The following is a 20,621-nucleotide window of genomic DNA, read 5'->3' as shown; positions in this document are numbered from 1 at the left end:
CAAATCCATTAAATTTGCATCATTCAAATTAATTACACACTTGATTTTCGAATTAATTATTGTACATTATGGTATTAAGAGACGAGATCGTAGGTATATTAGGGCGCAAAGTCCCCTCGTAGCCAGCGCTTAGCATCTCTGGTATCGTTCCCATATGTTTTTCCAAACCTGAAGAAGGGAACATACAATAATTATTGAAAACAGGTAATTTTTAAACTATAATAAAATCACTTTCACATTTTATTGCAACCCCAAAATGGTCTTGGGCTAATTGCATCCATTGATGCAATAAGCTCCTTACAAAACCTTAGTCACTCCTTGTAATTTATGTAGAAGTGATCACTCGACATATATCATAGCTTCCTGGAATTACCTAATCATCATATCAGCCGTTGACTGTTCACTGCTGAACGTAGGCCTCCTCCATAAGGGGGATGGGAGGTTTGCCAGTAATTACCACGCTGAATTACCTAATATTATAATAGACAATATCAAAGGCAAATAAACCGACGCCCCACCTGTTAAAAAGCAGTAATCATCACCTATAGATATGAACTAGACCCATGACCTGACCCATGCCAGCACAACGTACAGTGTTTGGTGCCCATTGTACCCTGTATGTATGCGATAAGGTATAAAATTTCACTGGACACCGACTGATTGTGAATAGTTGGATTTGTATGGTCAACATCAAAGTTTCTACACAAACATTTTAGCACATTCAACTCTATTTACCTGAATATAAGGTTCAAAATAATCAGCAATATAACCCACCTGAACATAGCTCCCGGCACGTGACCCGCATAATTGGGCAGCATGCCAACATGCTTATGGTAGAGTTCGGTTGGACTGATGGATAGGGGTGGATCGGGTCTGGAACAGATGTGCATTGATAAGGAGCATAGTAACAATGAATGTGCCCTGTTTTGTATATTAAAAATTCATCATGCAATATTTAAATTTGATCCTATTTGATCATTTATCAAGGTTTTTACATTAAGCAATTTTTTTTTTTATTGATCAAGTAGCATGTAAAAGTTGTAGGTGAACATTATTAAATAAATAAATAAAAAAGGTAACAAATGACCATTAATTTTTTTTATAGGCTTGAATGCATAAAAGCATTCAGGCCAGCGTTTCAAATTATGATAAAGATAGACACCATTCTCTCTTGTTTATTATATTTGCAATGACAATATTGAGCTTATAAAAACAATAGTACAGTATTAAATATATATTATGCATTCTAACGAACAATGAAGATTAAATAACATTTATTATTTAACACAGACAATTTATTATAAATTGTTATAAAAGAAAAGAAAAAAGGAAAATTATATTCCAATAATAAAATTAATGTACGATTAAAAAAAAATTCGAAGCATCGTAAAAGATGCAGATTTAAACGCTCCCATTTCTAAAATTTTCATCAATAATTGAAATATAACTTTCAATTTGTAATTTTATTATTTCTATTTCAATATAGATTTCAAAAATGATATAAAATAACACATTTAATAATTACAGTATTTGTAACATTTTTCTATAAATATTTATAATTGTAAAATTAACTTTTGTTGTAAAAAGCAACAGTTGAGTTCAACTGAAATTGCATTCCAAATGGGTGGTAGAATTATAAAGAATTACCATTCAAAAACACTTGTAATTAAATTCGCTTGAATAAAAAAATATTCTTAAAATATCAAATCAAAACAACATCAATGTATATTAAATACTTTATTGCAGTCAAAGCATCTTGACCATGTATGGGCCTTCGAGGTGGTAGCCAATCTTCGCATAGTAATTCCTAGTGCCGACCCCCGATATGACGGCCATTTTGTCGGAGCCGTGTTCCTCTTTAGCTATCCTCTCCGCTTCTTCCATTAGCAACATCCCAAAGCCTTGGTGTTGGAATTTTGTTGGGTCGCGGGCATTCACCTTTAAAATACATTATTTTTATTAATATACTGATATTGGGAACCAAAACTATTAAAAAGACAAATGTGCCTAACTTTAAATGATAATGAGCAGGATTTTAACAGCCTTTAAATACTGAAATGGCGGGTCAACAAAATATCTGAAACTATACCAAATTTTAAATTGAATAAACATAAGCCGTTAATGAGATACAGCTCTGTGACAGAGAGACTGATAGACGAATTAAGCCGCACCATAAAGGTGAGGGGTAATGTGTGGTGGAGTCTTTTATATCATCTTTTCAAAAAGGAGTAAAGAGGTTTCTTCAGAGACGGCAACGCGCATGTAATACCCCAGGTAAATCAAGCATTCACAGGCTACTGTAACAGCTCACAATCAGATGGGCCATATGCTTGTTTGCTAACTCAATGGTATAGAAAAACATTTAGTATGAGGCTATGGCCTCATACTAAATGTTTTTAGAAGCAGTAGAACCACAAGTGACCAAGACTGTAATTGTATAGTTATATATTGTACTTTTAGAATTGTATAATATATATTATTTCATTACATACATCATCCCATAGTTTGTCGGTCATTAGAAAAAGCTCTTAATACTTACAGGTACAACTGATCCATAAACATGCAGTTCTCTGACTATACTACATTGCTTGAAATTTGAATTTGGACCAGGTTTCAATTCTGGCCGGTAAGTGTCCGAGGCACATTTCCTGAGCCTCAGGAGGCCTACCAATATATCCTGATCTGGATCCTCGTATGCTAGGAATGTCTCCCATCCACCATTGGCAACATAATCTCGTCTTATTAACTCTACCTGGAAAATAAATAATAAACATACTTATAACTAGGAATAATTTAGTTCTAAACTTACTTTACTTAGAATTTAAATTTGTGTGAACATTAATGTCGAAATAATCATAATTAACGAACATAGCTATTTTTTTTCTTTTTATGTACTCTTTACTGAAAAACATTCAGGGAATGTTTATAAATACAAGGAAGTATATAAAACATTTTTTAATTGCCTAATAATAAAAGCAAAATAAGCAATTTGGCAAAATCGGCAACGCACGCGTAATACCTCTGGTATTGCAGGCGTTCATAGGCTACGGTAACAGGTGGGCCGTATGCTTGTTTGCCACCTCAGTAGTATAAAAAAATATATATATGTATTTTTTTATTACTGAAATTTCCAAGAATATTTTTAATTAAGGCAGTTGTGTTTGCATAGCTGTGTTTCGATTTGAAGGGTGCGATATGACGTGAATTTACAGAGTACAGAGGAATAACACCTGAGTTCTCAGGAATGGCAACGCATAGGAGGTATCATGGGCGAAACAGTATACTCTGTTATGTCCATTGTCTATAGGCGACGGTTACCACTTTCCATCAGGTGAGCTGTCAGCTTGTTTGCCATTCTAAGTTGTATAAAAAAAAACCGTAACATAAACATATAAAGTAGGGTCAAGTGAATATATATATATGATGTTAAAATAGTAATATATACAATTAATAAACGTATAAATAAAATAGATCTACACATTAAAACAAACAAATGAACACACCATAAATGGGGTATTTATTTCATGAGATGTATCCCATTAGCAACACAAGTTGGCACCAAACAGTAGGAACACAGTTCTTTAAAAAAAACAAGAATTACCTCGTATGGCCTAACTCTGTTATGTATCTCCTGTATCCCTACTTCCCTGGTCCTCACGTCTCTGCAATCTGTACCCAAGTCAGCCATGCGAGCTAGCGCCAACTCCCTCAAGTTGCCATGTTCCACTCCGGATGAAACAAGGGGCATGGGAATGTCACGTTGGACCCTGAAATATAAAGTTTCAAAATTATTATTTGTAACATTATTACATGCATGCATGCATGCATTATTACATAGTTAGTTTCCAGTTCCTTTGTATAAAGGGCTTATATTTTATTAACATCTGGCTTTTTGCCCTCTTCTTTGTATTGTTACTGAGTAAACAATAAAACTTACACCAATTTTTAAATTACATCTACAGAAATACAACTGAAAACCGAATGCAATTTTGTGCAATAGTTTTTGTGTTTCTGCCTGTATGGAACAAAGTTACATACAGGCAGACAAAATTACAAAAATTTTTTTTCGACTTTTATTGTTCTTTATTAAAAACCCTAATTTATTTTTCTTAAACATATTTTATACCTAAAAAAAAGTAAACGAGAAGAGAACAGTGATTAAAATAATAAAGAATAGAAGAGGCAAAATGCTGGGTCACCTTATACGACATGACGATTTTTTTAAGAGCATAATAGAAGGAAAGATAGAGGGCAAAAGAGGAAGAGGAAGACCGAGGATTAACTACATGGGACAGATAAAGTAAAGACTAGGCGTCATGTCGTATAGGGAGATAAAGGATATGGCCTGGGATAGAGCTGGCTGGAGTTAGATGCATGAATTAGTTGCACCGACAAGAGGAAACTCTTAAATGAAAATGAATTTATGTACAGACATGATCTAGTTACAATTTTATTATATTACTAAACTTTTAAACATGTCTCACCTGTAGACCCTAGTCCATGGTGGTACCAATGCCAGTATTTTTGCAATCAAATCAACCAAAGTTGATGGAGGATAACTTCTGTATCGCCCAGTCTTCCATAGTTCATATAGACCAGTACCTCTAATAACTAAAGTCGGGTATATCTTAAGGCCGTCAGCTCGAAATGCGGGATTTTCAAAGAATTCAATAAATTGTTCCACATCACGTTCAAAATCCACATTGGGTAAATCAGGCATCATATGCGCAACAATCTGGAAAAGAGACAAAAAAATGCTATTGTAAGTAGTTTTGTTGTTAAAGTATTATAAGGGTACGAATGCACAGGTGTTTTTTAATGGATGATAATAGAAAGTCAAACCCGCCCATAACGGTATACACTGGCAGGGCACCAGTGAGAAATGACAGGCGAAAATGAAAAGGCAGGTCAGTTAGCCCATCATGATGAATACACCTGAGATTCAGCATGATGGTTTCTAGGGGGGATCATGTGGAGGTCGACCTGACAGGGTAATATTGCTAGCAATGGGACTGATAATCCACATTACTAAGAATCCCTTCCACCCATACTCAGGTGTTATACTAATAATTACTTATTAACACAAAAAAAACAGTCCATAAAAAATATATTGGTATTTTTAAGATTTCAGGTACGTAGGACCACATAAACAGAATTTTACAAAATATTCAAGAAACTTCTTTACAGGCTCTGCATCTAGGAATAATGCTGATAATCAAATATCAGTAAAATTATCACAGTTTGTATTTGCATTAGTTTATTATCAACTGTTTTGAAAACTATTTTTATTATGATCTTAAATATAACTTTTTCTTTCTTTATTCTTAATTGTAAAGGTAGATTAATTTAGGTACAATATATTTATAATAATTTAGGTACATTAATTCTAAAGGTAGTGTACAAAGGTGAGCTTATCTCTAATAAGAGATTTCTTCTAGCAAACCTTTTTCTACTTAGATAGTGTGAAGATACATAATTATACATGTTATGTATATATTTTAATTTTATACTTTTAAGATAAACTTTAAATTATACCTTATATCCAGCATCCTTGGCCAAATTAAAATTCTCACAGACAGCTTTTACTGTGTGTCCCCTATTAGTATCACGAGCAATGTCCTCATAAACCGATTGAACACCAATTTCAAGCCTGCAAATGAGAAAAAAATTATATAGTACAAAAATGTGTAAAACATACAACATACTGAAAACAGAACATTATAAAATTATTTAACATTTTATTACACAAGAAACTAATGGTACTCATAACAATAATATAGGAACAAGATGGAAAAACCTCATTACATTTACTTAGGTACCTATTTTATTTTCTTTTAATAGGATGACAAACAAACTGACAGCCTATCTGATGGAAAGTGGCAACATTTTCTCTAGACATGAACATCACCATGGATATCATGAAACTATGATATATTATACAGTAATAAAAAAAGAAACTAATCAATAGAAAAAACATTTATTTTACCTATTTTTTTTTATTCAACTTAGAATGGCAAACAAGCTGACGGCCCACCTGATGCAAAGTGGTAACCGATGCCTATAGACATGAGCAGTACCATGTACATAATAAAGTATACTGTTTCGCCCAAGATACCCTCATGCATTGCCATTTTTGAGGACTCAGGTTTTATTTCTCTGTACCCAGTAAATTTACAATAAATTCCACCCTTCAAACTGAAAAACAGCCATGCAATCACAATTGCTTTGCAAGCAATCAACTTTTGTACATAGTGTCCCTCTGGGATTTAAGTATCAGCATATTTACCATTCTAATTATAAAAAAATAAAACATATTATTATAAATTATGGAGTATCCACATATTACATTTTGTTCTCTATGGTTTTTAGTTTCTGATTCACAGTATGATGGCAAAATGATATAGTCATACCTAGTGCAACCATAATTCAACATGTCACTCATATGCCTCTGCAGGCAGTAGTCTGGTCTGGTTTCAATTGTAATGCCAATACATTTGGTTTTGGCCTTTTCTGAATATTTTACAGCCTCAGCAACACAACTGGATGTGTGTCCAGATAAAGCGTCATGGAGATTCCTACAAGAACAATAATAATAAAATTTCTGATCTGCAAACAAAGTGTGACAAAATCAAAATGAAAACATTATGGGAGGCTAAACTGTATTGTTTACAAAAATACTATTAAAATAGAATCATAAATGTTTCTTTTTTTAATTGCCTTTAAAAAGATTGCAAATCTATAAAATTAAATGAAATATTAAACATATTTAAGACTTGAAATTTAGATTACAAAATTAAACCTAAAATAATTTTGAAGTACAGGACTCAACAATTACCTAATAAAATAATCCCGATAATCCTCTGGCAAACTCATGAATGTGCCGCCCATGACGATAAACTCCACTTTGTCAACACTGTGTCCCAGCTGTTTCAATTGCTCCACTCTGTGTCGAGTCTGCAAGTAAGGATTGTACCGCGCCCTGATTGCTCTCATCGATGTCGGCTCATAGCCTGTGTAACTCTGGGTGGAGTACTCAAAGTCCGAGTCCGGACCGCCAGGGCAATACACACAAATGTTACCCGTGAAGTTTATATGCGGACATCTGTGAGGTTTACACATAACCGCAACAACAGCTATTCCAGACGCTGTCCGGATAGGTTTAGCCTTCAGTTTAGGCAACAATATACTTTTCGCATCAGCAGGTACCGCCGCAATAATATCCACAAGTCTCGGAGACGTTCCTAGGCCGTACTTGGAGGAGATTCTGGTCTTCATCTTATTGAGGTTAACATCCTTCCCTTGACGGTGAGCAACCAACAACTCTTGTATAATTTCAGATATCACTATCACCATCTTCTCCTCCTTCGATAGATTCGGTAAAAGTTTCTTCTTCGTCATATTTATAACTTTTCAATTTATTTTAATAAATAAAATAACTCGTGTTGAAAACACGAATAAGTTGAATGAAAGATGCAATGAATGATGACTGACTGACGGCTACGAATGAAGTTGTCTGCTTACATGAATGACAGCTTACTGCTGATTGTTTTAACATTGACATTAAACAATTTAGAAAGTATAATATTTGTCCATTAACGTATATAATAGACTTCCTACACGGTCGATTAGTGTTACATTTATGAGAAGCTTTGTCGCTAATGGGATAAATATTTTTACCATTTACAGACCTCTAATAGAACTTCATATAGCATTCGTATAACTATATAAAGATATTTACTTAATTTATAAAATGCATTAGCATTACATACTTGGGGGGGAAGAGGAGTGGTTGTTAGTAATGGGGTATAACAGCCCCATTGCTAGCATTATAACCTATCAGGCCGATCTCCACGCGGTATCCCTTGGAAACTAACGTGGTTAATTCTTGTGGAATTCGTCACAGTAGACTAACTGACCTGTTTTCGTCATAACCTATCACCTGTCACTGATGCCCTACTAGCGTATACTGCCAGCGCATAGCACAGGTTACTATTCCATTATTATACATAAAAACAGCATTACATACCTACCTAGAAATCTGTACTGTCTATTCGTATTTGCATTTAACGATTGTATGCTAAATTAGACCGAATCTTAAAACTGCCACACTATGTTAAATGTGACACAGATCTGCTTTAATTTTCCAGGGACGCTGCACTTTATCGCAATTCTCATTTTTTGTACGAAGAACAAAACACTCAACAAGCCCTGTTGTTTTTAATAGAGCCGACAAACCAGACAGCACTATATAATAAATATTTGAACTCCACTGACCGAGTGATTCGTTATGTATTAGTAGGAAAATAGATACCCACTAAAAATCATATTATTTACTTCCGATTAGTACTCACTTAACAACATTGACCGGAGCCCACTCGGTACTTTGTCGTCTTCTGTAGTTAGATGAGAAATCGCAAAGAGCTGAATTTGTTAGTTTCTTCGACGATTCGCCGAAACGCTGGAACCCATACGGCACGTGGCCCGCAAAACCTTAATAAAAATGATGTATTAGAACTCGTAAAATTAATAATTTATTGTTACAATTGTCAACAAATTGTCTCAGTGCCTAGTGGTATAGGCATGTACTTCTCGTACTCCGACATAGGTACATTGTATGTCCGAATCTGACCAACATACCAAAGGGAAACTCGTCAAAAGTTGTCTGCTTGGGTACCTTTGTGTATGGGGATACATATTTCTGCCTTAGGAATAACAACGCATGAAGGGTATCATGAGCGACACAGTATACTCTGTCATGTTCATGGTATTGGGAGATGGGAGACTGTTACCACTTTCCATAAAAAATATGTGTCATAATTATTGTAGCATACTTAAATAACTATACATACACATAATAGGTACATAAGAAATACTTTTAATATATATGGGTATACAAATATATACGATCCGTGTGGTCCCAGCATAGAACAGACCACCCCTCCTTTCCCGTGAGTGTCTTAAAAGACGACTAAGGGAGGGCGAGAGATGGGCAGCAGCATCTCTCTTAAAACATCTCGATATATCCTGACTACGATTGCCAATCGTAGCAACTACAGGCACAACCCCTCAACGGGAAGGCTTATGTTCAGCAGTGGACAGTTAAAGCCTGATATGATGATGTAATGAATATATATGATACATATACGATAAGTATTATGAGATATAGTATCAAGTAATTTGTAGCTAAAGCTTATTTTGTTGCATACTAACTTACTGTATTTAGGTACATTTGTTGTTAACTTACGCACTGATTGAGAAGGATTAAATCCCCATATCTGATTTCTAACAAAAGACGCGTGTATTTTACCATAAGACATTGGATAAAAGTTTTTAAAATAAAAAATTATTTTAATATATAATATAACGTCAAACTGACTCTAAAAATAATGACGTGTAACTTTAGTAGAAAAAGAAATTAAAAAAAGGAGTTCCAATAATTTTTTTAATACATTTTCTACTTACTGAATTAATAGTACAAGGTACACAACTGAGTACATCGAGAGTTCTAAAAATTTCCTCACCTTTCTTGATAAATTTATCTGGATCGTCATTATTCATGAAATAAGGGCTGACTGAATGTGATGGTGGTGAGAGCTTAGGTTCATCCATGGGCATATCTCGTAGTATGCCAGCGCATTCTGGTCTAACAACGACCAGTGGTAATTTGAACTCTGCTGTTGCTGACTAAATGAGCAATAGGAAGGAAGACATTATTAGTAATGAGGATCTAATAGATTCATTGCTAGCAATATATCAAGTCAACCTCCACGCGGTTCCCCCTAGATCTTGGTTAATTCTTGAGGAATGCGTCACTATGGACTAACTGATCTATTTTTATTCTTATCTATCATCCATCACTGGTGCCCCGCCAGTGCACAGAGCACCGACATATATAGAAACACCCCGATAACGCAGACGGAGTTAACATTCCATTAGCGTTCAGAAAAAAATGGACAATGGCATTTGTTATACAACTATCTCTTGTATTTGACATTTAAATTTCTAGTAATTTCTAGTTATGGATCGATCTTATAAATAAATAACGAAAAGCTGGCATAGAATTTGCTCACTTTAGGAAATTGGCTTTATCCAAAATTTTGCAAAAGTGATCTTAATTGCAAACATTAATACAAATAACATGCTATGTTATTCTGCACTGCGAAAAATAAGCAAACATTCCTTTAACTCTTGGTTATAAGTTCGTTCTTCAATCTTCATCCATCTCCTTTTATTCTCTCCTTCACTATTTTTTCGCGTCATACCATAAGATCTTCACTTACGAATCTATCAACCAAGTTCCAGGGTTGGCCTTTTCCTGCTTGCAAATCGACAACCCTCTCTAATTGGTGTCTACCAGTTCTCTGATTGAGTTGTGACCTTTGAAATTCCGATAGTGCTTCTGTTGCGGCCACTGTGTACCGCTGACCGAAGTGAGCATTTAGTCGAGGAAGGAATCCTAGTATACCAAGGATTGAGGTTACATCACATTGTTTTATAATAAAAACTACATCTAGAACAATAAATAATCCTCTTTTCGATTATTTTCATTTATGGACCATATTGTCCTTGTGTTCGTTTAGGATGATGTAGTTACATATCGTGTTATTATTAAAAATATGTTGTGGAATAAACTTTCTGCCAAGGTTCTCCCTAGAAACTACTACATGGAACTCTTTCATTCGTTGATTTATACATTCCATGATATCTTTTCTACAAATCAACAAATACAGGTACATAATTATCTACAGTAGGTAATAGGCATAGGTGGGGGAAAGGGGTTGTTAGCAATGGAGTTTGACAGCCCCATTGCTAGCAATATGCCCTATCAGGTCGATCTCCACGTGGTCCCCCTGGAAACCATCGTGAACAATTCTTGTTGAATTCGTCACGATGGGCTAACTGACCTACTTCATCCTCACCTATCATCTTTCACTGGTGCCCCGCCGGTGTATACCGATAGCGCGGGTGGGGTTACCATTCCACTATCACCCATAAAAAAAAAATAGGCATGGGTAATATGGACACCGATCCGATATCTATATATTGAGATTGCCCTTTTCCCGCCATCAATATTCTCTCTAGATATTGATGGCAGAAAACGGAATCATCCATTTCGATATCGCCCATATATTTCGGATATCTACTTTCAAATATGTTAAGAGATTGTTATCCAAAAAATAATATTATATAAACTTTTAACATATACGTTATTGGACCGGTATAAAGATATTGTAACTAAAATATATATATTGTTATATATTACCAACTCCTAGTGAGTAAGTACTTTCATACAATATTGTGCAAACCATATATTGTGAATGTTATTTTGTAGCTTATAACACAAACTTCCTGGACATATCTAAAGTCTAGGTTAAGTCAAATTATTTCCTTAATCAAAATAGATTATGATCAATAAAATCACGTTTTTACTAGTACAATTTTTTGTAAATAGTTTAGATATGTAGATAAAATTTATCTCGTGATCTTATCTCCGATTTTTTATGTATTATTTATTTCTATGAAGGTCAGTGCTTATTACACTATACTATACACGAATGTATTGTTGAAACAACTGTTAATGTACAGACAGGCAAACGATATAAATTTTGAACAAAATACACATAATATTTTCGTAATATGATCGTAATATGATATGATTTCGTAATATGATTACATATTTGATTCCAAAACTTTAATGAAGACTAGCCTATAAACTTTAATGAATCTAGCCTGACTCTTGTATCTCAAAAGGCCCTATTGAGCACATTCATGTTTGGGTGACATCCAAAACTTAATATGTATGGTGTGAATTTACTGGGTACAGAGGAATAACATCTGAGGAATAGCAACGCATGGGCTTGAGCGAAACAGTATACTCTGTAATGTCCATGGTACTGGTCATGTCTATAAGCGACGGTTACCACTTTCCATCAGGTAAACTGTTAGCTTGTTTGCCATTCTAAGTTGTATAAAAAAAAAGTAATATTCCATTTTCGTGATGGAAAACACCTTGAATAATAATTAAGCCACTTAAAAACATCATTGTTTTCTCTCAGACATATTTCTGCGCGTACTTGAAATGTCCGCACCTGTCCTGGTGTGGAGACTAGATAATACTGATGGACAGGACTTCCATGGCTTTGAATGTATCTATGTTAACGCTCAATGTCAAAAGTACCTATTTGAAATGGAGAAATTACAATAGAACCGGAATATTTACGCGAGCGAAATTGCGGGTAGAGCTAGTACAGCTAGTATTATACAAATGATTTCATATAAATAATTTTAGCTTTGCAAAACTTCGACAATAAATAAAGATTGTATTCCACAAAAAAAAAAAAAAAAACCGACTTCAATTGTGACAAAATAAGTTAATTTCATCTAAAAACTAAACTTCTGAACAGATTTTAATGAAATTTCTATGAGGCCAATCTGTATGTATATCTATTTAGATAAAAAAAAGAATTTATCAAATTATTTTACAACTGACGAAGTTATAAAGTAACAAACAAACAAAAATACAAGCGAATCGAGAACCTCCTTCTTTTTAAAGTTGGTTGATTAACCAGGTTTATATCTACTTAGGTAAGTAAATGCGAGTACGTAAAATACACTTCCTGGTTAATAACTTTATTTTATTGCACGTAGACTCGCACACGTTCAAGGCGCAAAATTATAACTGTCACCGCGAGTTGCAGTCTCTTTTTGTAATATATATTCATAAATTTTACGTTTAATGTCAAGTTAACTACATTAGTCATGTCTAATAAAGCTTTAGCCCAACACCGGTATTGATCTCAAGGTCTGCTAAATAAGAATTGAAACCGGTGATTTTCAGCAAGCACAATTTTTATTAATTTCGGCGAATCTTTTTAGTTTCAAGTCTTCAAAAGAGTTGATGTTTCCAGAAAACATTTTATATAATGTTTCTTCCTATATTTTAGATATTTCGACCTTTCTGGGGACTCGAAATATAATAGGCTCCGCACTTGTTGATAACCACCCAAATCTAAACAAATAAAACCTCATCTTCTCATTAATCAACCAAAATTAATTTAGTGTAAACATGGTAAGAAATTGTTAGGATTATTCTATTACTATTTTATTTTTTTAATAATTTCTTTTCTGTTAAGTATGCTCAACTTTACTAAGCCATAGAAAGCTGTCATTTTTTAATTTGTGACAAAAGCTAATAGGACTAGAAATACATGATTGCTACATATCCTGTGTAATAAGGAAGGGGATGGATTGTAAGGTGATCCCATTGCATTTACCCCCTCCTCCCATAACACAAACAAATAATGCAGGTAAATTAACACTTATTTTATCCATAAAAATCCTACTACTAAATTTATGTTTTAAAATATATATGGGATATAAATGGGATATAAATAAATTCAATTTAAATTTATTTATATCCCATGGTATTTTACATAGAATTCGTATATCTAATTCTTCTACTAAAACCTCCCGCGTCCTCTGTGTTGGATAAACATGAAATACTAGCGCATGCTTTATCTTATATTATAGGACATCGCTAGTACAATATCATTTTGTAATATTAAGAGTAAAAAACACGAACTCCGTCAGGCATTAACGCTCTCGCTTTGTGGTTTAACTACAGCTTTACCATTTCCAACTATAACTATTAAATCAACAGACAGTTGCCAAGGGCGATTAAGATTTAAAAAAATATAGATTTATAGTTCACAGCAAAAGAATATAGACAGATGATGATGATTTTGAATACCTAGTTAAATTTTTTTACACTATAATGTAATGTTATTGACTGACAATTAAATGAACTTTCTAATTTCTGGATGAGCCTATGCTCGCGTCAATAATTCCATCAGGATAGAGACACTTTAACGTCTAGCCACTATGGTATATAAGACCTTATGCACCTATCCTTCTATTATGATTATTATCACCATGAATTGTAACTTTGAGAAAAAACCTGAGAAGAGATATTCGAGAATGTAAGGACAGAGGTTTTTGGGCTTTTGGTTCTCTTTATCCACTGCGCAAGGCACACTAAAACAAATAGCTTATTTTATGAATCTAAGTACTTACAGTATGACTTATGATCCTAACCAATAGGTAGGTGGCATAAGTAAAAAATAAAACCGCCATCATCGCTAAAACATCTAGACCTAAATTTCTCAGGAAACTGTAGCATTCTTCAAACCGGCTTTTAAGTGACTCATACACGAAGTGAGGCTCTGAATCATTGGGATCATATTGCTTTTGTGTCTAGATTCAAATGTTGACAGATTTCACTTGACCTATGGCCTTAACACAATCGTTGAATGTAGTTATAAGGTTTTTTCGTCGTCTTTTGTTTGACTTAGTAAGAAAGTTGTTCATTCAAGCGTATAGGTTTATTCTGAACATTAACATGATTTATAATTCAAAAGGAAAACTGTATAATATATAGCATAAATTGCGTATGTACCTACCTATCAATCTCGATTTTTTGAGGTTATATTGAATATTTAGAAATATTATTTTATTTTTATTAATTTCAAGATCTACCCTGTGGCCTCGGTATAGGACCTTTTCTTTTCTTTTACGATTTTTATAGTAAGAGGCGACTAAGAGAAGTCAATGGTATAGGGACAAAGTGGGTGCCGTAAGAGGTGACTATTAAGGGGAGTTTTTGCCAGTAGTTGCTACGCTTAGCAGGTGGGTTGGCAATCTCAGTTAGGCTTTGGTGATATTTTAAAAGGGACGCTGCTGCCCATTCCTCGACCTTTAAATTCCCTTAATCTCTTACGACACCCACTTTGTTTGGACTTATAGTGAAAAGTAATAATTCGTTATTTATAATGTTATATATAATATGTCAGATGTGTTGTTCGTTATATATCAACGATTGAAATATTTTACTTAGGTATTGATAGTATTTTAGCAGATTTGATTAGGGAACTTTTTGTCCCGGTGATATCTTGCTGAGAAACAACCTCAGGAAGCAACAGTTATGTAAGCATATAGCAGTGTTTTGGTTGGAAAGATGGGATTGACAATGAAATTACAGGTTTTTTTTTATTGAGTTACAATAAAATGGTAACCCCGTCTGCGCTATGGGTATACGCTGGCGGGACACCACAATAAAATGGTAACCCCGTTTGCGCTAACAGTATTCGCTGGCGGGACACCAGTGAAGGATGATAAGTGAGGATGAATGCAGGTCCAATTAGACCAAAGTGACTAATTCAAGAATTAACGACAATAGATGTCGACCTGATATAGTATATACTAGCAATGGCGATTTTAGACCCATTACTAACAATCCCTTTCCCACTGAAATTACAGGTTAGGGAGCCATAATACCATGATTTTCAGAAATGGCAACAATTGGAAATGTTATGAGCCTCACAGTGACTGGTATTCATGGCGTTGTTTATATCTATAGACAAGGTTGATTATTTTCCATCAAGTGAATCGTGAGCATGTTTAGTTGTATATAAAAAAAAATCAAAGCAAATTGAAAAAGGACAGCTTTGGAAACAATGTATTTTTTGCAAATAATAACAACCAATGTCTTGTTGGACAATATTAAATATTCCTTTATGACAAACTCCCTCGATTAAGATAATGTGTTTTACATGCGAATGTTTCACGGTCAAATGCATTGTCTCCGTTTAACACCAACATTGTTCGAATGAAGCAATTTTGCGCAGATTTTATCGGCAACACATTCAGCCGGACGCGTTTGTTTATTGTCTTGTGGTTTGTGAATGCGCATAACAAACTTGTATGTACTCGTATATTTTATACACAGAAATGCTTTGATGGAAATTACTCTCGCAGGAGATAGATAAATTAAATATTTATACCACTAGCTAATGCCCGCGACTTTGTCCGCATGGTATTCGTTATTCTTTCGATTAACATTTTAAAACTCCTTATTGTAATGAACTATGTCTGGGAATACGGGACCAAAATTAAGAAATGACGTGTCGTTCTCACTCTTTGCCTTTGGTCAACGTGATTTTACTTAAATAGATTGTGTACTAAGCTGTATAAGTTACTATAGTTTTTTAACTATCCCACGGGAACTCTTTAATTTTTCTTTAATCTAGAATGTTGACCGGGTATGTAAAGATAACACCATGCATAATTTCATTTAAATCAGTCCCACAGTTTCGGAGATTAACCCGTACAAACAGACAGAGAAACAACAAATAATAAGCTGGATGTGTTCTATTTCTCTTCTATCATCCTCCTGACTCGGTTTTGAGTGTTTTTTTTTTCTGTGGACAGACATTAGACCTTTACAGTTTTAGTATATGTATAGATATGGAGGTAACCGTCGCCTATAGGCATAAACAGTACCACGAACATAACATAGTACACTGTATCACATGTCATACGTTGTCATTCCTAAGGACTAAGATGGTATGCCTCTATACCCTGTAATTTTATTACTCTATCCCACCATTCAAACCACTAACAATCATGTAAACAACCGCTTCACGACAAAAATACAAATGGGACAGAGGTATCCAAGCAGACGACTTTTGTACAAAGTCTTTCAATGGTAATAAAACAATGTTATTATAATTATAAAAAAAAAATATGGACTAGAAAAAGATTCCTATCGAAAAAGAAAAAAATTAAATAAAAAATTTAAAACACCAATTTCCATCATACTTAAAAACAATAAAATGTAGGTAAGTAAATAAATTAAATATATATATTTATCATAATTGACATGAAGAAAGAGGCGAGATAGAATTAGTTACAAAATAAACCTGTACAACGTACCCTCATATCCAGGTATCATGGGATGCTTGTATAGCGGATCGCCATTACGAAATCTCGCATTTACTACGTCGATGTCCGTTTGCGGAGGATGAAAGACCTGAAAACAAGACATCTCATTCTTGTTAAAAAGAAAAAGAATATAAATATATTGCTTTTTTCAACCGACTTCAAAAAAGAAGAAGGCTTTTTTCGTTCGTAGTTTTATGTTTGTTACCTCTGTCATTTATAAACAGATTTAAAATTCTTTTTTAAATTTACGGGCAAGATTATATATATATATAATCTTATATATATAGTCATATATAGTCAACTTTTTAATTGAGAAATAAATCTTAAATTATTGTAAATCCCGTCTATTTCTTTCTTGGGAAAATAGTTGAAAAATTATATCACTTTATGTATTATATTTTATTTTGTATTTTAAACTGACCTAAACGAGACTCGGACCCTATCAAACATTGTCTAAGTCATTGTGCGTTTGAAGTGTATGCAAATTATTATACATTTCCCTATTTCCTTTGTGTCATCTTTGTAACAATAAATACATTATTTATTTATTTAATACAACAAGCAACGTAGATTGATCTGGAAATCTAAAAAGCAACTAAATTCCTAAGGGCCTTCTGAAATATCCAGTATGCTCGTAATATGCTCTTTCGAGCAAATGTTGCATAGTTATTTATATTACATCCTCATGCAATGTAGTTTTATTACATTGCAAGATAAGAACAAAATTGCAACATTATTGTGTCAGCTTCAAGCTGTAAGCAACAAACTCTATTTTTTTTTTATTGTTAGGGAGCACCTGATGGGAAGCGGCTACCGTTACCTATAAACACATAACTTAAGGGGAGTTGTTTGTACTTTGAGGCCTTTTTAATTTTAAATATTTGTAGGCACACAATCAAAACACATATATATAATTATTATTGATCTGATAATTAAAAAAAAATTGAAAACTCTAAAGGTCAGTTGAAAAATCGAAAAATTAAAAATAAGTAATTTGTATAGAAATCCTTACTTTTTATAAAGGGCATTTTTAATACAACTTCGGTGGCAAACAAACATTGTAGGTGATACGAAGTTCACCAGCTTATCTAGTATACAAATAAAAACAAACCTGAAAATCGTCCGCTGTCCTATCCGACAGAACCAATCGCTCCGAGTGCTGAACGCTGGGATCCAGAAGGATCTTGTGAGTTGTCGAGCCATATGTGTCGCCTATACGATATTTGTATTGGGGGCAATGGCCTGTGTAACTGCAGAAAAAATAATAATTAACGCGGAAAATCACAGCATATACACAGCAGAAGAAGACGACATTCTTGTCAATTATGCTGTAAATTGGATAGAAGAAGCAATATTTTTTTCTTCCTACAACCAATATTTTTTCTAATGGGTGAAATTGGAATGGTAACCCCGCCTGCGCTAACGGGATACGCTGGCGGAGCACCAGTGAAGGGTGATCGATGAGAATGAAAACAAGTCTGATAGCCCATACTGACGAATTCAATTAGAATTAGCCACGATGGTTTCCAGGGGGAACCGCGTGGAGGTCGACCTGACAGGATATATTGCTAGCAATGGAACTGATAGCTCGCATTACAAAACGGGACTAACAATCCCTCCCCCCCCCCCCCCCCTACAACCAATATTAGCTCGTTAATATCTTCTGAGCACAAGGCAACTCTCCCCATAACAAGGAGATAAATATAGAAACCTACTTTTACCACGCTGGCCAGGTAACTCGGTACAAAGTTTTAATTAGAGCTTATCTTTTCTCGCACAAGGACATTGTAATTTATTTTTGTTTTTTTTTTTTTTCTAAATACACTACTGTATTCATTATATTAACATGTATTTTAGAGTGAACACTGAAATATGTATATCCTTGGTACTGTCCATGTACATTAATGACAGTAACCACTTTTCATCAGGTGAGCTTTCAACTTGTTTGTTATTCTAAGTATCACAAAAAATCTTGCGATTGTCTGTGGGATAAATATAGTTAATTAATTGTTATCGCTTTTAAATAAGCAATGTTAATCCTTGCCGTCAATTCATTTATCACTCCCATAGCTATATGAAGAAATAAAAACATTTGTAACAAATCGGTTGTATGGCCAAATCGAAGATATATTTATCGCCGACGCACTGACCTAAAATACAATAATGTCGGCCTGGATTGCACAACAATCCTTACAACAAATGAGAAGATATGACTGTTGTTGTTGTAATTCTCGACGTGCTCGAACAGTTGTGAGATATGAGACACAATCGTGTTTCCCAATCGTAAAATATTTGCCAAGTTTAATGTGAGTTATCAGACAAAAAAAAATAAAGTAGGCACTACGAATTTTTGGAGAATTACTTTTTTACATTAGATAAGGAGCCAATTTCATCCCTTCCTAATTTAAAGATTACCGTGTGTGCCACGGCATATATGGGCCTCCCGTTCCTTTCTCGTAGGTGTCGTAAGTGGTGACTAAGGAAGGGCGAGGGATGGGCAGCAGCGTCCCTCTTAAAACATCTCTAAAAGCCTAACTGTGGTTGCCAACTCGCCTACTAAGCATAGCAACTACTGGTAAAACTTCCCTTATGGAGAAGGCTTATGTCCAGCAGAGGACAATTAACGGCTAGAATGAAAAAAAAATTAAAGAAGACTCTTGAATGTATACGTTGATCAGGTATAAATGAACAGAACAAATAAAGATAAATGTGGGATAGAGAGAGGAAGGGATTTTTAGTAATGCATACTACCAATCCATTGCTAGCAGTATACTGTTAGGCCAACCTCCTGATGATCACCCTTGAAAACTATTCTGCTGAATTCCAGGTATATTCATTACGACGGGCTAACTGACCTGCCTTTTCATTCTCACCTATCATCTCTCACTAGTGCCCCTTCAGCGTTTACTGTTAGCATAGGAGGTGTTACCAATCCTTTATCATCCATTACAGAAATATATGATAGATTATAAAAATATGCATAAAATAAAAGTGAGTTTAGATGTAACGGCTAAAAGAAAAACTTAAAACGTTGATTCTAACTAACAGAACAAAAGCAAGACAATAATGATGACAAAACAATTACTAAATCTCATCCTAATAAAGTCATTTTTTTATGCTACTTTAAATAGCAAACAAGCTGACGGCCCACCTGATGGAAAATGGTAATCACCATCTATAGACATGGGCAGCACCATGGACATAACAGAGTTTACTGCTTTGCCCATGACACCCCCGATGCGTTGCCATTCCTGAGGACTAATGAGGGCAATTCAAGTCCCTTTTCAATTCAGTTGCACAGCAAAACCAGTAACTCTAACAATGAAGCTTCCTATTCTCCTGAATTTTGGTCGATTTCTGTTAGGAGTATAAGATATGAATATACGACCTATTTATCTGTGTCTATCAATGATGATGTCGTTGTTAAGCATCTTGTTGATTGTAACATTTTATTCTGCTTATTATACGTATTTAATATTGAATATCGCTTTTTGTTCTCCACTTTAATAATATTAAATTAAATCCCTAATTCTCCGCTACGCTCATCCAATACTTTCTACGGAATTCCTTTTTTTAAACAATACAACAGTGGAACAAAATAGAAGAAGGTAATAAAGAGTTATGTAATACTAATGTATAATAATCAGTCCATACTGACCCAGGTATATAGTGAGGCTGTGCGACACTGACTAAATCCAGAGCCATTCTTCACGAAAATCACTTTATATGATTATTATGGAAATCATTAATTCATAATTTTCTGCAATATATTGATGATTATTATTTAAAAGTGGCTTTATACTTAAATTTAGCCTCGACACATTTGTTTGATTTGATTTTGA

General features: G+C 34.2%; 2 protein-coding genes across 2 annotated transcripts; both read right to left on the bottom strand.

Annotated features, from left to right (window-relative positions):
* Positions 1-31: 31 nt before the first annotated feature.
* LOC113522535 (UPF0605 protein CG18335-like) lies at positions 32-20,621 on the bottom strand. The gene is made up of 8 exons (XM_026908252.3): positions 20,438-20,621; positions 17,891-18,029; positions 16,771-16,867; positions 10,281-10,456; positions 9,522-9,684; positions 8,352-8,490; positions 775-873; positions 32-168 (listed from the first exon to the last, which is right to left on the bottom strand). Exons 1-8 carry the CDS (start codon positions 20,482-20,484, stop codon positions 99-101), a joined length of 930 nt encoding a protein of 309 aa, XP_026764053.2. The 5' UTR covers positions 20,485-20,621; the 3' UTR covers positions 32-98.
* LOC113522533 (elongator complex protein 3) lies at positions 1,723-7,500 on the bottom strand. Its single transcript, XM_026908251.3, has 7 exons — positions 6,836-7,500; positions 6,411-6,575; positions 5,536-5,650; positions 4,485-4,735; positions 3,602-3,767; positions 2,540-2,752; positions 1,723-1,938 (listed from the first exon to the last, which is right to left on the bottom strand). The coding sequence occupies exons 1-7, from the start codon at positions 7,396-7,398 to the stop codon at positions 1,747-1,749; spliced, it is 1,665 nt and encodes a 554-aa protein (XP_026764052.1). The 5' UTR covers positions 7,399-7,500; the 3' UTR covers positions 1,723-1,746.

Source organism: Galleria mellonella, unplaced genomic scaffold, assembly GCF_026898425.1.
Source record: "Galleria mellonella isolate WM207_F2 unplaced genomic scaffold, CSIRO_AGI_GalMel_v1 utg515, whole genome shotgun sequence".
Classification (NCBI taxonomy): domain Eukaryota; kingdom Metazoa; phylum Arthropoda; class Insecta; order Lepidoptera; family Pyralidae; genus Galleria; species Galleria mellonella.
Note: the sequence above shows the minus strand (reverse complement) of the source record. Positions and strands in the feature narration are given on the sequence as shown.

Bases quoted from the DNA above. Each gene is read 5' to 3' on its own strand.
- LOC113522533 (XM_026908251.3), bottom strand. From the start codon at position 7,398: ATGACGAAGAAGAAACTTTTACCGAATCTATCGAAGGAGGAGAAGATG. The intron at 4,736-5,535 runs GTATAATTTAAA...TCTCTTTTCCAG, and splicing joins CCAAGGATGCTGGATATAAG to ATTGTTGCGCATATGATGCC. The intron at 3,768-4,484 runs GTGAGACATGTT...TTTATATTTCAG, and splicing joins CCATGGACTAGGGTCTACAG to GGTCCAACGTGACATTCCCA.
- LOC113522535 (XM_026908252.3), bottom strand. From the start codon at position 20,484: ATGGCTCTGGATTTAGTCAGTGTCGCACAGCCTCACTATATACCTGG. The intron at 8,491-9,521 runs GTGAGGAAATTT...ATTTTTATTAAG, and splicing joins AGATAAATTTATCAAGAAAG to GTTTTGCGGGCCACGTGCCG. The intron at 169-774 runs GTGGGTTATATT...TCCCTTCTTCAG, and splicing joins GTGCCGGGAGCTATGTTCAG to GTTTGGAAAAACATATGGGA.